The sequence below is a fragment of the Sphaerodactylus townsendi genome, linkage group LG06 (genome assembly GCF_021028975.2).
Source record: "Sphaerodactylus townsendi isolate TG3544 linkage group LG06, MPM_Stown_v2.3, whole genome shotgun sequence".
NCBI classification, from domain to species: domain Eukaryota; kingdom Metazoa; phylum Chordata; class Lepidosauria; order Squamata; family Sphaerodactylidae; genus Sphaerodactylus; species Sphaerodactylus townsendi.
The window spans coordinates 3,390,825-3,406,965 of record NC_059430.1 but is presented as its reverse complement, the minus strand read 5'-3'; the positions used below and the strand labels follow the sequence as shown (position 1 = coordinate 3,406,965).

Genomic DNA, 16,141 nt, shown 5'->3' with positions numbered 1-16,141 from the left:
CCTCCTAGGGTCGTTATTCACCCATTCAATGTGTTGCACAGTTGCTTCATCAAGCTTACTCCAGAGTAACGTGCACCTCGGAGCCAACTGTTTTTCTAAACTAAAATCTCAATATTCAGGTTAAATTGCCATGTTGGCACTTTGTGATAAATAAGTGGGTTTTGGGTTGCAATTTGGGCACTCGGTCTCGAAAAGGTTCACCACCACTGCCTTAGGGAGCCTGTTCCACCAGATAGGGGCCAGGACTGTAAAACCCCTGGCCCGCGTGAAGGCCAGCTGGATGACTTCCGGGCCAGGGACCTCCAGCAGGTTTTCCTCCGAAAAACCTCGGGCGATTGGCAAAACATCCTCAGAGTAGTCGCGAGGCGGCTGTCGGAGTGTGCAGCCATTGATGGAGCACCTTCGCTCATTTGGCTGCCGCCGTTCTTCCTCGCACCTTCCGCTGCAGGGTGACCAAGAGCCGCAAAGCAAACGGCAGGAGGAAACGGAAGCCCTGCAAAAGAGGCTTCAGGAGCAGGAGGCCGAGGCTGGGAAGCTGCAGGAGCAGCTGGAGGAGGCCACAGGAAGCTTGAGAGCGGCACAGATCCAGGTATGGAGAATCCCCCTCGAACTGGGACGCCCGGTGATAAATGCCGTGCTTCTGAGTCGGCCTGATGCGTTGTATGAGAAACATCTTCTATATATAAAAAGCTAACAGTGTTTTTGTTGATGATAGTATAACTCAGTAACTGCTGGGCCAATTCCTCTGAAAATCCCCAGCCACTGTAGTCAGCCAGGCGAGAGTGTTTTTAGATGTTTAGATGTTCACATACCTGAAATTTCACACCTGGCCCAGGTAAAACGCCTTTTTCCTGGCGCTCCCTGGTGAAGGACATGCAGCTGCCTGTGTGTAACTGTCACCCTTAGAATGTTCGTGCCCTTCGAATGTTTGCTCAGATGGCCAGGTAAGAGCAGTGGAAACAGTACATAGGTAGTAACTCCAGTGGAAGTGAAACACATACACACACATACACATGAGGGAGAGGGAAGGGAGGGAGACGGAGGGAGGGGTGGCATCTGAGGAAAGAAGAACTGAGGGAGGTGTGGCATGCAAGGGAGAAGAGTGAGGGGCGACATGCAAAGGGGCGGAGGAGGGGAGGGACCAGGCACCCTAGATTCCCTGAATACTGCGGTTACAGTTAAGAAAACCAGGCACACATTACTCAGGAGTAAGCTCAGTACAGCAACCGTGACATACTTTGAATGGCTGCGTCGCGCCACTCAGAGGGTTTCCTCAGAAGCGACACCCATTGCCACCAACCAAACTTACTCCCAGGTATAGAATCATGACCAGCCAGCCTAGATGTGTGGGAGGTGTGCCTTTCCACCCCCCCCACCCCCCCAGGAATGCGGGCACACACATTAATGACATTGCACAGTATCAGGCTGCGTGTTTGCATGAGCATGTACTGCTGGCCTCTGCAATTGATTTGCTGCTACTGTTCCTTTTCCATTTCACCACAATAAGCCATAGCAACGCGTGGCTGGGCCCCGCTAGTAATAACATAAAACAATCTGCACATGGGAACTTCAGTAGCAAAAAGGGGTGAAATGGAACAGCAACATAGCCAGGGTGGTGTCGTGGTTAAGAGTGGTGGGTTCTAATCTGGAGAACTGGGTTCGATTCTCCACTCTTCCATGTAAGCAGTGGATTCTCGTCCAGTGTGCTGGGGCTAGCATAGGAGGGCATCCAAGTGGCTTGGCATCCAACAGCGCCCTAGAAATCTGCCATGTTCGAACCCAGAGCACTCGGAGCCTCAAATCTTTCCCCTGCCGCAGGGTTGCAGGAAGGAATTTGTGGGGATGGCAGGATTAGAACCTGCAAATGGATTGGAGCTTTGTTTGGGAGCCCACGGGTTACATTTTGACCCCACCGTCCATCGTATTTCTTTGGAACTAATTTTTCCTAAATTATTTTTTTTTTTGAAACTAATGTGGAAAAAAACAAGGTAGACACTAAATCCTCTTTTGTATCACAGGCTCATTTTGCACATACAGAATAATGCACTTTCAAACTGCTTTCAGTGCTCTTTGAAGTTGTGCGGAATAGCAAAATCCACTTGCAAACAGTTGTGAAAGTGGTTTGAAAACGCATTATTTTGCCTGTGCGGAAGAACATAAGAACAAGCCAGCTGGATCAGACCAGAGTCCATCTAGTCCAGCTCTCTGCTACTCGCAGTGGCCCACCAGGTGCCTTTGGGAGCTCACATGCAGGAGGTGAAAGCAATGGCCTTAAGAACATAAGAACAAGCCAGCTGGATCAGACCAGAGTCCATCTAGTCCAGCTCTCTGCTACTCGCAGTGGCCCACCAGGTGCCTTTGGGAGCTCACCTGCAGGATGTGAAAGCAATGGCCTTCTGCGGCTGTTACTCCCAAGCACCTGGACTGTTAAGGCATTTGCAATCTCAGATCAAAGAGGATCAAGATTGGTAGCCATAGATCGACTTCTCCTCCATCAATCTGTCCAAGCCCCTTTTAAAGCTATCCAGGTTAGTGGCCATCACCACCACCTGTGGCAGCATATTCCAAACACCAGAGAGGAGGCCAGAGAGACAGTTTACAGTTTTGTTTCATAGCAATTATAGAATGTCACAATAATCCAAAAGTGAACTGTTATCGGGCGCATCAACCACCACTAGATTAGTCATGTCCAAGTAAACACATCTCCTGTTTAACCTTGCATTTCTTTTCCAGATATGTCTTAAAATAAATGCTTTTACCTCCTTGTTTGGGTTACTTTTATTCCCATATAAAAGAAAGGGCTACTGTGTCTTGTCGAAGGCTTTCACGGCCAGAGTCACTGGGGCGTTGTGGGGTTTCTGGGCTGTGTGGCCGTGTTCCAGTAGCATTTTCTCCTGACGTTTCGCCAGCATCTGTGGCTGCCATCTTCAGAGGATTGCTTTACTACCATCATATCCTCTGAAGATGCCAGCCACAGATGCTACTGGAACACGGCCATACAACCCGGAAAACCCACAAGGATGCTCTGAAGGTGCCAGCCACAGATGCAGGTGGCACGTCAGGAGAGAATGCTGCTAGAACACGGCCATACAACCCGGAAAACCCACAACACCCTACGTGGCATAGTTTTTAAAAGTGACGTTTCGGTGATGTTTGTGTTGTGTCGGCAGCTGAGCAGTTTGCAAAGGGTGATCCAGGAGAAAGACGGCTTCCTCGAAGAGCAGGCCCGCCAGCACCAAGCCGAGCTGCACCAACTGGCAGCCCAGTCAACACTGGAAGCAGAAATGCAGCAGGTGCGTTGGAGGTGGCCTTGCTTGAAGAAACTCCCCCCCTCTCTCCCCCCTCTCTCTCCCCCTCTCCCCCCTCTCTCCTCTCTCCCCCTCTCCTCTCTTCCCCCTCTCCTCTCTCCTCTCTCTCCTCTCTCCCCCCTCTCTCTCCCCTCTCTCTCCTCTCCCCCTCTCTCTCTGCTTCCATCCTGGCAACTGGTGTTTTCTCTGTCCCAGAACTTGAGGCTGCTGCAGCGGAAACTGGAGGAGCAGGAGGCTGCCCTGTTGGGCCGGACTCAGGTGGTGGAACTGCTGCAGCAGGAGCTGAACAGCCTCGAGGAGCAGAAGCAGGTACCTGCGTGGAGGGGGGACGTGGCCAGGGGCAGCCGGCCGACTTGGATAAAGGCTGGCACACCTCTCCATCAGCCTCCCCGCCGCCCGTCCCGTACACCTCGCCCCAGAGAATCCAGGGGGGGTGTGCCGCAAATACCCAGCAAGCAAGTGGCCCAGTAGGTTGCGTTGGCAGAAGTTTAGCTACCTGTTGCAAGCAAAGGCAGAGAGGTTTGTGCCCCCACCCCCTGGCGGAGCATTCCTTCCTGACTCTGATTCTACCGGTCAGTCCAGCAGCTTTTGAGAGGCACCATTTCTCATCCTTTTGACATCTCCTGCCTCTTGTCCACAGTGCCTCGTTTGGTTTATTTTCTTTGCCAATATCTGGGGATGTGAAAAGCTTTGAAATGTGGCAGAAACAAACCGGAATCAAACAAACATGCTGTATATCAATCTGCAAGGCATATATTGTGTTTATATTGTATAGTAAAGAAGTGATAATCACATTATATCTCAGCACTAGTAATATAACATACAAAAATTATTAATGTAAGAACATAAGAACAAGCCAGCTGGATCAGACCAGAGTCATAAGAACATAAGAACATAAAAACAAGCCAGCTGGATCAGACCAAAGTCCATCTAGTCCAGCTCTCTGCTACTCGCAGTGGCCCACCAGGTGCCTTTGGGAGCTCACATGTAGGATGTGAAAGCTTATGACGGCCTTCTCTTTGACTGTTGCTCCCGATCACCTGGTCTGTTAAGGCACTTGCAATCTCAGATCAAGGAGGATCAAGATTGGTAGCCATAAATCGACTTCTCCTCCATAAATAGGTCCGCGCCTTTTAAAGCTATCCGGGTTGGTGGCCATCCACCACCTCTCTTTGACAGCATGTTCCAAGCACCAATCACACGCGTTGCATTGAAGTGTTTCCTTTTTATTGGTCCTAATTCTTCCCCCCAGCATTTTCAGTAGATGCCCCCCTTGGTTCTAATGTTGTGAGAAAGCGAGAAAATTTCTCTCTGTCAACATTTTCTACCCCATGCATGAATTTTGTAGACTTCAATCATATCCCCTCGAACCTCCTCTCAAAACTAAAAAAAAAAAAAGGTCCCAAGCGCTGCAGCCTCTCCTCATAGGGAAGGTGCTCCCAGTGCCTCAATCATCCTTGTTGCCCTTCTCTGCACTTTTTTCTATCTCCTCAATATCCTTTTTTGAAGATGCGTGACCAGAACTGGACCGCAATTACTCCCAAGCATGCGGTCGCATACCACTGCTTTATATATAAGGGTGGCATGACAATCTTTGCAGTTTTATTATCAATTCCTTTCCTAATGATCCCCAGCATAGAGTTTGCCTTTTTCACAGCTGCCCATGCATTGAGTTGACATTCCCATGGAACTATCAGGCAAGATGCCTAAATCCACTTTCCTGGTCTGTGACTGATAGCACTGACCCCTGTAAGCGTATATATGTGAAGTTTGGATTTTTTGCCCCTATGATGCATCGCTTTACATTTTGCTACATTGAACTGCATTTTACCATTTCTGAGACCCACTCACCTAATTTATCAAGGTCAGCTTGGAGCTCTTCAAGTAATCCTTTGTGGTTCTCACCACCCTTACATAATTTGGTATCATCTGCAAACTTGGCCACCGCTTTACCCACTCTACTTCCAGGTCATTTTATGAATCGTTAAAGAGCACTGGTCCTAATATGCCGGATCATTGGGGGACCACTACACTCCCTGATATCTCCACATTGTGAGAACTTCCCATTTACACCCACTCTTTGTTTCCTGTTTCTCAACCAGTTTTTAATCCATGGGAGGGACTTCCCATCTTATTCCTCCTTCATTGCCAGGTTTTCTCAACAGTCTCTGGTGGCGGGAACTTTGTCAAAAGCCTTTTGGAAATCAAGAGTAGACAATGTCCACCCGGTTCACCCTTGTCCACATGTCATTTATTACGCCCTCAAGGAGCGCTCTACTAAGTTTGTAAGACAGGACTTGCCTCTACAAAAGCCATGCTGACTCTTCCTCAGCAGGTCTTGCTTTTCTACATGTTTAATAATTTCATCTTTAATGATAGATTCTACTAATTTACCAGGAACAGACTTCAATCATATTCCCCCTCAGCCGTCTCCTCTCCAAACTAAAGAGTCCCAAACGCTGCAGCCTCTCCTCATAAGGAAGGTGCTCCAGTCCCTCAGTCATCCTCGTTGCCCTTCTCTGCACTTTTTCGATCTCTTCGATATCCTTTTTGAGATGTGGCGACCAGAACTGAGCACAGTACTCCAAGTGCGGTCGCACCACGGCTTCATAGCAGGCAAAGTACGGCAATCCTCGGTAGTTTTATTATCAATTCCTTTCCTAATGATCCCCAACATCAGGATGTACCCTGACCTGAAATCTCGTGTCTTGCAGGCTGGCCTTAAAATTAACGAGAACCCGTAAAGGTTAAGCTGCTTCAACCCCCGCTAGCAGTTCGGATGGGAGACAACCAAGGAACACCGAGGTTGCTGTGCAGAGGAAGGCAATGGCCGGAACCTTCTGTAAGTCTCTTGTCTTGACCATCTTACTGGATTTCCATAAGTCAGCTATGTTTTGACGGCACTTTCCTCACATGGAGAAATCTAGCCTCTGTAGCGAGATATGAATCCTTTGAGAACCAGTGTACTGTAATGGTTAAGAGTGGTGGGCTCTAATCTGGTGCACCAGATTTGTTTCCCTGTCCTCCGCAGGAAGCTGCTGGATCACCTTGAGCCACTTCCGGTTCTCTCAGGACTCTCTCAGCCCCACCTCCCTCACAAAGGGGTCTGTTGAGGGGAGGGGAAGGGAAAAGGAGTTTGTAAGCCGCTTTGAAACTCCTCCAAGGTTGAAAACAGCGGAGTATAAAAAACAACTCTAGGGCCAGCTTAGTATAGTGGGTTAAGAGCAGGTGGAGTCTAATCTGGAGAACCGGGTTTGATTCCCTACTCCTCCAGCTGAGCGGCAGAGGCTTATCTGGTGAACCAGATGTGTTTCCACACTCCTGCATTCGTTTGTAAGGAGTTTGTAAGCCACCTTGAGTCTCCTTACAGGAGAGAAAGGGGGGTATAAATCCAACCTCCTCCTCCTCCTCCTCTTCTTCTTCTCTGGCTCTATGATGGAAGGCTAACTCTCTCCTTTCCTCTTTCCAGCTCAACCCAGGTGGAGGTATTGAAGAGCTGCCTGCCGGAGAGAACGGCCACCCCGATGTTCTGCAGTACCTCTCTGCAAAGAAGCGCAAAGATCTCTCTGTCTTGCTTGTGGAGCTGCAGGAGGCTCAAGAAGAAATTGCTTTTTTGAAAGGGCAGATTCCAGCCCCCGGAGAAGATGCTCAGCTGAGAGGGGGACTGCAGGCCAGTGCTGGCGAGGAAGGAGGAGAAGGAGAAGAGGCTTGGCTTATTCGGAGCGATCCAATCAGCAGTTTGTCACCGACTGTGGAGATTCCGGAGGCAGCGCCTCCCCTGGCGGGCATTCCCTCGGGGCAGGGCGGCCTCCTGGCTGAAGGTAGCGAGGCATTTCCGGAGCCTTCTGAGTTGCAGCCACAGGAGCAGGAAAAGGCACCAGTTGGAAATGCAGGGCTCCACGGCCGCTTGCAGGAATCAGAGGAAGGCCCAAAGGAGGCAGAGGCTGAGAGACTGCAGCAGCCCTTGGCAGACTCTGGGGCCGACCTGCACGCCCTGACCCCAGAGAGAGAGCAGCCGCCGTCCCCGCTGAAGGAGCTCTGCTCCCCGGCCGACCTGAAGGAGGAGCTGAGGCAAGCGGAGGGGGACCCGGCCGATTCGGAGCAACAGCTCCTTTCCAACTACGCCAGCGGGATCTCCCAGCTCAGCCTGCTGGAGGAGCAGATCCAGAGCCTGAAAAACGAGGCCGGGTCCAAGGAGGTGAAAATCGAGGCATTGCAGAGAGACCTGGATGAGGCTCAGCGCCGTCTCACGGAGCAGGACCTGCTGGCCAGCAGCCTGAGGAGCCAGCTACAGGAGGAGGAGCGGGAGGGGCTTGCGCTGGCGGGACGTCTGCAGGAGGCTTCCGCAGAGGCGGAGGAGCTCTCCCAAAGCATTGCCTCGAAGGACGCAGAGGCCGACCGCCTGCAGAAGCTCGTCTCGGAGAGGACTGCCCAGGTGGAGCGGCTTCAGCAAGCGGTGGCGGAGCGGGAGGGGCAGCTGGCGGAAGTCAGCACCAGCATGTCCGACCGGATGGTTCAGCTGAACGAGGAGAAGTTTGCCCTGGGGCAGGAGCTGAAGGGCCTTCGAGAGCGGCTGAGCCAGTCCCTGCAAGGAAAGGAGACGAGAGACCTGGGCGTGGGCACCGCCGAGGAGCCCGGGCAGCGGACTGAAACGGCGTCCTCGGCCGGCGAGGAGCTGGAGGCCCTGAGGAAGGAAAACGAGCAAGTGCGGAAGAAACTGCAGGCCGCCCTCGTCAGCAGGAAGGAGCTTCTCAGCAAGATCCGCAAGATGGAGGAACGGCCGGAGGGCGGGGAAAGGCAGCCGGCGGAGTCCAAAGCCTTGGAGGTGAGGAATGGTGGACCCTCCGAGATCAGCACAAGCGCAGACAGGGAGGTCGGTCCCGAAAGCCGAGGCCCGGCTGCCCCTCTGAGCCAGTCGCTCCCTGACGAGGAGGCTGAGGCGCAACTCCCACGCAGGGAGAAGGAATCTGCCGTGGCCGAGTTGCAAGCCGTGATCGCGGAGCTGCGGCAAAGGCTACAGGAGAAGGACAGCCTCATCGGGGCCCTGGAAGCCAAAGCCGAGGATCGTGGGAAGCAGCTGGGCCTGGAGGGGCACCCCCCTGAGCCAGGCCAGGAGGAGCAGTGGAGAGCTGCCATGGAAGAGAAGGTCTCTGCTCTAGAGCAGGAGAAAGAGAACCTCCAGAAAAAGCTGGAGGCTCTGACCTCCCAGGAGGACACCATGAAAAAGGCTCCAGAGAAGGAGGGCCAACACCGGGAGCCGCTGAGGCCGCAGCAGGAGGACTCTACTCTCCCTCAGGGGCAGTTTGAGGAGCAGAGCAAGGAAAAGGAGAGCTTCCATGGTCCGTTCTGGCCGGAGCCGCTGGAGAACTCCTGTTTTCCCGAGCCTGGCGTAGAAGATCTTCAAGAAGGACCTCAGGAAATGCAGGAACCTGGCCCGGAGGCACCAGCAGTCTCCGAAACGGGACAGTTTGCGGCCTGCAGAAGCAGCCCTGCAGCTGACGACGTCTCTGTCGAACAGATCAAGGCTGACCTCGAGAAACTCCAAGCCGAGAAAGGAGAGCTGGAAGTCCAGCTCCACCGCCTGGAAGGGGAACTCCGAAGCAAGTCGGAGGAAGCTCAGCAGCTTCAGGAGCAGACAGAGCGACTGCTGGCTGAGGCAGAGGCCGCAAAGGCGGCTTCCCACCAGGCTGAGGTCAGCGCGATGCGCCTTCGAGCAGAGCTGGAGGAGAGCCAAGCCGAACTCGCCAGGCTGGACGGCCTGAGGCTCCATCAGGCGAGTCAAGAAGAGCAAAAGGAACTCGCAAGGGAAGAAGAAATCGAAGCCCTTCGCCTCCAGCTAGTGGAGAAAACGGAGTCTCTGCACAGCTTTCAGGCGCAGCTGCAGGAAAGCGAGGAGGCGGTCAAAGCCCTCCAAGGCCAGCTGGAGCGTCAGGCCCAGGAGCAAGCCCAGCACTCACAAGCCGAGCTGGCCGAAACGCAGCAGAAGTCGGAGGAGCAACCGAGGACCCAGCTGCAGCGAAAATTGCAGGCTGCGCTCATCTCCCGGAAGGAAGCTCTGAGGGAGACCAGGCTGCTGCAAGAGGAGCTGGCCGACACCAGGACAGCTCTGCAAGAGGCCTCCCAGCGCCTGTCGGAGGCAGAGAGCCGGGCCCACGCGCTGGAGAAGGAGAAGGGGGCCCTTCGGGAGAAGCTGGAGGCTGTCGCCGAAGAAAGGGGGAAGCTGATTGCCGAGGTGGACAAGGCCCTGGTGGAAAACCAGAACCTCTCTGACTCCTGCGAGAGCCTGAAGCTGGCCCTGGAGGGGGTGACGCAGGAGAAGGCCCGGCTGGAGCGGGACCTGGGCGCCCGGCAGAGCTCCTGGGCCGAGGAGCTCTCCGAGTGGCAGCGGAGGCACCAGGAGCTGCAGAAGGAGTACGAGACCCTGCTGCAGTCCTACGAGAACATCAGCAGCGGCAGAGGCAAGAGGCAGAGGATCCATGCTGCATGGCGGACGGGGAAGTCCCGGCAGGGAGTAAAGCAGGAGCCTCTTCCACGAAGCTGGAAGGGGCGTGGGGGAGGCGGAGAAGAGAGGCCTGGAGGAGCGGCTGCAGGGGGCCGAGCGCGAGATGGAGGGGATGAGGGAGAAGATGCGAAAGTTTGCCAAGTCCAAGCAACAGAAGATCCTAGAGCTGGAGGAGGAGAACGAGCGGCTGAGGGCCGAGGCGCTTCCCCCAGAGGGGGGCCCGGCACAGGAGGAAGAGATGAGCGCCCGCCTCCGAGCAGAGCTGGAGAGCGCCAAGGAGAGCGGGCAGGCTCTTTCCAGGCAGCTGGAAGCCCTGGCGGCCGAGAAGGACTCTCTGAGCCGGGAGATCTGCGGGTTGAAGGAGAAGCTGCGGGGCCAGGCGGAAGAGGCGGGGAGAGGCGACGTGCCGGGGGAGATCTTGGTGCAAAGAGAGGCTGCCCCTTCCTCCCTGGGGGAGGCCTCAGAGGCTTCTGAAGGCAAAGTGGACTCGGGCGAAGCGCCTGAAGCTCCAGAGCTGGCTGCCGTGAACCTAGCTGCGGAGGAAGAAGAGGGCAAGGCGGGCCCTTCCCGCGACGACATAAACGGGTACATCCAACAAGTGGCACAGCTCACCCGGCGGGTCGAGCAACTGGAGCTGATGAGGAGGGTGGAAGCGGAGAAGCTGGACCGGGTCCTGGTGGACGTGAAGGTCCTGGCAGAGGAGAAGAGAGGCTTGGAGGAGGAGCTGGCTGCGAAAGCCCAAGAACTCGCTGCGCTGCAGGAAAGAGCCCTTGGGCTGGAGCGGGCCCACCAGCAGGCGGAAGAGCAGCTCGCCAGCATGGCGGGGTTGAAGGAAGCCCTGGAAGCCGAGAAGGACGACCTGGAGGAGAGGCTGATGAACCAGCTGGCGGAGCTGAACGGGAGCATCGGCAACTACCAGCAAGATGTGGCGGAGCTCCGCGGCCGGAACCGGCAGCTTCTCGATGAGGCGGAGGCCCTCCGAGGAGCGCTGGGCCAGCTGGAGGACGAGAAGAGGCGCCTGGCGAGGGAGAAGGCGGATGCGGTGGCAGAGAAGAAGGAGCACGTGGAGAAGCTGAGGAGCGCCTGGAAGGGGGGCAGCGGCAGAACGCAGGCGAAAGAGCTGCAGGAGCTGCTGAAGGCGAAGCAGCAGGAGGTGAGGCAGCTGCAGAAGGACTGCATCAAGAGCCAGGAGAAGATCAGCAGCTTGGAGAGGACCATCAAGGCCCTGGAGTTTGTCCAGAGCGAGTCTCAGAAGGAGCTGGAAGCCGCCAGGAGGAGCTTGGCCAAGGCGGGAGATGACACCAAGAAGGTCCAGGCTGAGCTGAGCTCCTGCCGAGTCCTGCTGGACGACACTCAGAGCGAGGCCGCCCGAGTCTTGGCCGAGAGCCTGAAGACCAAAGAGGAGCTCCAGGCCAGCAAGGAGCAGCTCAGGGCGCAGCTGAGGCGACAGGATGAGGAGCTTGAGCGGCGGCTGGTGGAAGAGAAAGGCAAGCACGCCAAGGAGCTCCGGAACCTGGAGGAGAAGCTGGAGGCCCAGCAGAAGGAGCGGTCCCTCTCAGCAGGGGTGGCGCGTGGTCTCCAGGAAGCGCTGGCCCAGAAGGCCCAAGAAGCCACGCAGCTGCAAGGCAGCCTGAACCAGGCGCTGGCCCAGCTGGCAGCCTTCACTCGGAGCATGTCCTCCCTGCAGGACGACCGGGACCGGGTGATTGACCAGTCCCGGGAGTGGGAGAAGAAGTTCAGCGAGGCCATTGAGAAGAAGGAGCAACAGGTGCAGGCCAAGGAGAGGGCCTGCGCTGCTTTGGAGGACCAGGTGAAGCAAGCGGTCGCCCAGGTGGAGGAGCTGCGGATTCAGGTCACCAGGTAAGAGGGGGTGAGAGGAAGGAGAGGGGTGACTGGGCCTGCCTAGACAGCGATGTTCTGTTTGCACCCAATCTAGATGTATACCGCCCCAGAGCCCTTCGGGGATGGGGCGGTATAAAAGTCTAATAAAATAATAATAATAATGTGTATCCTGAACTCAGATCCCTGAAAGTGAAAGCCTCATTGACTGGTATTTTGCCAGCAGAACAAACAGAAAACTTTTTTGAGCTAATGTCATTTAAAAAGAGACATAATTTTTTAGTAGGCAAAGACTTAAGTAAACACCAGTGGCGTATCTACCTAGGGACAAGGGGTACCCCTTGTCCCCGGGCGCCACTCTTCTGGTCATGTGGTGCAAAAATCGGCGTGGCCCCATGTGACCGGGGATTGTGAGAGAGAAGTCCCTGCTTGCCCCTGGATTGTTTTCAAGGGCGTGCCTCGATCCGGCTCCGTGCTGGCTCCAGGCGTGGCAAAATCCCACTGACGAGGCAGCAGGACTTCCTGCTGCCTCCAAGCACCCTTAACCCCACCCGGGGTTCCCCTTCCTTCCCTCCCTCCTGCTGGCTGGGCTCCCAGCTGGCAGCCTGCAGTCCAGAAGAGACTGCAGTCCCAGCCTCGGAGACCTACTTTTATAAGCATTGAGGCCGGGGGTGGGGCTTGGGGAGCAGGAAGTCCCACCCCTTCCTGCTCCCCAAGCTCCACCCCTCGGCCTCAGTGCTTATAAAAGCAGGTCTCCGAGGCCGGGACTTATCTGGGGAATTCAGATTAGCCTGTACACTCCCACACATGCCAGCTGGGTGACCTTGGGCTGGTCACAGCTCTTCTGAGCTCTCTCAGCCCCACCTACTTCACAGGGTGTTTGTTGTGAGGGGGGAAGGGCAAGGAGATTGTGAGCCCCTTTGAGTCTCCTACAAGAGAGAAAGGGGGGATATAAATCCAAACTCCTCCTCCTTCTCTTCTTCTTCTTCTTCTTCTTCTTCTTCTTCTTCTTCTTCTTCTTCTTCTTCTTCTTCTTCTTCTTCCCCAAGCCCTCAAAAAACACACACATCAGATAAGGATTGAGCTTTAAAAATAACCCCCCCACAAAAAGCCCAGAGAGCTCTCCTTTTTCTCACTTGCCTTTTTCCTTGGTCTCAGAGAGTACAGTCTGTGCTGCTGCTTCTGATCAAGTCAAAAAGCGAGTTATTGGCCCTCCAGAGGAACTGGCTGGCCACTGTGTAAGAAAGGATGCTGGGCTAGATGGTCTGATCCAGGGGTTCTGCAACTTGCGGCTCTCCAGATGTTCACGGATTACAATTCCCATCAGCCCCTGCCAGCATGGGCCAATTGGCTGACAGGGCTGATGGGATTTGTACACCATGAACATCTGGAGAGCCGCAGGTTGGAGACCCCTGGCTCTGATCTGACAAGGCTCTTCTGATGTTCTTACGATACGTGGGAGCCGAAGCACCTCGACTGATCTTGGGCTGTCGTTCCACCTCCCAGGATTCCTTGGAATGGCTTCCAGGAGTGGTGGCTTCTGGGGGATGGCTTGTGCCTGGGAGGTGGGGCTGTGCCTAATTCTGCCCTCTTTTTTTCTCGCAGCCTGGAAAACAGCAAGTTGGCCTCTGAGGCCAATTTCAAGAAGGAGCTTCAGCGACTGCAGGAAGAAGCAGAACTTCTCAAGAAGGAGAACACGGGTCTCGCGCTCCAGCTCGGGGAGCTACGGCAGTCGTTCAGCGACTCCCAGAACCGGCTCCAGAAGCAGGCGTCGGAGCTGCAGGGCCTGAGAGAGCAGCTGGCTGGAGTCCAGCGTTCCCTCGCCGAGTGCCAGGAGGCGCGGGAAGAAACGGAGAAGGTGGCGAAGCGTCAAGAGGCCGACCTCCGGGAGTGCAGATTCCGCCAGGAGCAGCTGGAGCGGGATCTGCGCTCCTCCAAGGAGTTGACAGACAAGCTCCACGAGGAGATCAGCAGCCAGGAACAGAAGATGATCGGCCTCCTGGCTGCCAGGGAGGAAGCTGTCGCAGCAGCCCTGTCGGCGTCCCAGCAGCGACACGAGGAGGCGCTGAAAGAGATGGAGAACAGGGTGGCCACGGGGGCCGAGGAGCGTGCAGCCTTGGAAGACGAGAGGAGGAGAGCTCTGGAGAAGGCGGATCGTCTCCTGGAGAAGCTCAAGGGCGTCCAGGAGGAGAGCAGGAAGCACAAGGCCCAGCTGGACTCCTTCACCAAGTCCATGTCCTCCCTGCAGGACGACCGGGACCGGGTCCTAGGGGACTACCAGCAGCTGGAGCAGCGCCACTTGTCCGGCATGCTAGAGAAAGACCAGCTCATCCAGGAGGCGGCGGCCGAGAACAACGGCCTGCGGGAGGAGATCCGGGGCCTCCACGGCCGGGTGGACGACCTCCACGCCGAGAACGCCAAGCTGGACGCGGAGCTGACGCGCTACCGGGAAGATCTCAACCAGCTCATCTCCATCAAGGACAGCCAGCAGAAGCAGCTCTCCCGGGTGCAGCTGGGTCGCATCCAGGCCCTGGAGAAAGAGAAGGCCGCGGCGGAGGGCCTGCTGCAGGAGTCGCAGCGCTCCGCGGAGGCCCTGAGTCAGAGCAAACACCAGCTGGAGCAGGAGGTGAAGGGCCTGTTGAGTTCCCTCTCCCAGCTGCAAGCGGAGGTGGGGGAGCTGCAGGCCCAAGCGGACGAGGCCCAGGAGCTGAGCGGCCAGCTCTCCCTTGCCCGGCAGCAGGTGGCTGAACTCGAGGAGGAGCTGGGCCTCGTCCGGCAGGCCACGACCCAGCAGCTGCAAGAGGCGGAAGCCCGGATGAAGGAGGAGCTGAAGAGCCTGCGCCACGACGCCGGGCTCATGCGCAACGAGACCGAGACGGCCGAAGAGCGGGTGGCCGAGCTGGCCAAGGACCTGCTGGAGACGGAGCAGAGCCTCCTGGCCGCCACTGAGGAGAACCAAGACCTGAAGGCCCAGCTCCAGTCCTTCGGGAAGGCCATGAGCTCCCTGCAGGATAGCTGGGACCAGGCCAACGAAGAGCTGTGCGCCGTAGACAAGAAGTACGCCGGCGACTTGGAAGAGCAGCGGGCGCTGGTCCGGAGCCTGCAGGAGCAGAATGCGGCGCTGCAGGGGGAGCTGAAGGCTCTGGCCGAGGAGCGGGCGGCGCTGGCCTCTGAGCTGGCCGCCCTCCGGGACTCTGGGGAGGGAAAGCATCTCCGTGCCCAGCGGGAGAAGCTCGCCCAGCAGCTTCAGGCCAGAGACTTGGAGCTCCTCCACCTGACCTCGGAGCTCGAGGGGGCCTCTGGCCAAGTGGAAGCCTTCTCCAAGGCCATGGCGAGCCTCCAGGACGAGCGAGACCACCTGCTGAGCCAGCTGGACAGAAGCCACCGGGAGCACGAAGCCCAGCTGCAGACGACTCCCGGCTCTTCGGCCGGCATCGCAGAAGCGCAGAGCCTCAAGAGGGCCTTGTCCTCCTTGCAGAGTGACCGGGAACGGCTGGTGAGTTGGCAATCTTATCAGAAGGTCCCTCAGCGTACCTCATGTGGCTGAGCGGGAAACTGCATGTTTGGCTTGACAATACCGCATGCGAAAGGGATCTGGGAATCTTAGTAGACTGCAAAATGAACATGAGCCAGCAGGGTGATTCAGCGGCCAAGAAAGTCATATGAAACAGATATAATAATACAGCTGGCGGGGCTTTTCACGTTGTCTTCTTCAGATGAATATTCATTTTCTCAGGCATAAAGCGATCTTCTGTCTTCCTTGTGTGAAGGCACCCATCCAATGAATAGATGAAGACCCCAGTTTCCCAATAAGAGGCACACTGGGTGCTATGAACTTGCATTGAGAGCCAGCGTGGTGTAGTGGTTAAGAGGAGGAGGAGGAGGAGTTTGGATTTATATCCCCCCTTTCTCTCCTGTACGGAGACTCAAAGGGGCTGACAATCTCCTTGCCCTTCCCCCCTCACAACAAACACCCTGTGAGGTGGGTGGGGCTGAGAGAGCTCCGAGAAGCTGTGACTAGCCCAAGGTCACCCAGCTGGCGTGTGTGGGAGTCTACAGGCTAATCTGAATTCCCCAGATAAGCCTCCACAGCTCAGGCGGCAGAGCTGGGAATCAAACCCGGTTCCTCCAGATCAGAGTGCACCTGCTCTTAGCAACTACGCCACTGCTGCAGGTGGATTCTAATCTGGAGAACCGGGTTTGATTCCCCACTCCTCCAGCTGAGTGGCAGAGGCTTATCTGGTGAACCAGATGTGTTTCCGCACTCCTACATTCCTGCTGGGTGACCCTGGGCTAGCCACAGCTCTTCGAAACTCTCTCAGCCCCACCTACCTCACAAGGTGTCTGTTGTGGGGAGAGGAAGGGAAAGGAGCTTGTAAACCACTTTGATTCTCCTGACAGGAGAGAAAGGTGGGGTATAAATCCAAACTCTTCTTCTTCTCTTCTTGAGCCTGCTAGAGAGAACCCGCTGACGTTTATTTATCTGAAGGAG

The 16,141-nt window shown here is 55.9% G+C and overlaps 2 protein-coding genes across 2 annotated transcripts in view; one reads left to right on the top strand and one right to left on the bottom strand.

Annotated features, from left to right (window-relative positions):
- Positions 1-16,141, bottom strand: part of NME6 (NME/NM23 nucleoside diphosphate kinase 6) — a 581,226-nt gene that overhangs the window by 210,437 nt on the left and 354,648 nt on the right. The gene's annotated exons all lie outside the window — the stretch shown is intronic.
- The window catches only part of GOLGB1 (golgin B1), a 39,614-nt gene that overhangs the window by 12,685 nt on the left and 10,788 nt on the right, over positions 1-16,141 (top strand). The window contains exons 6-11 of the mRNA XM_048500142.1: positions 449-589; positions 3,171-3,293; positions 3,504-3,671; positions 6,778-9,812; positions 9,853-11,670; positions 13,255-15,145. Of these exons, the coding sequence (XP_048356099.1) occupies positions 449-589; positions 3,171-3,293; positions 3,504-3,671; positions 6,778-9,812; positions 9,853-11,670; positions 13,255-15,145 (7,176 nt within the window). The remainder of the gene's footprint in view (positions 1-448; positions 590-3,170; positions 3,294-3,503; positions 3,672-6,777; positions 9,813-9,852; positions 11,671-13,254; positions 15,146-16,141) is intronic.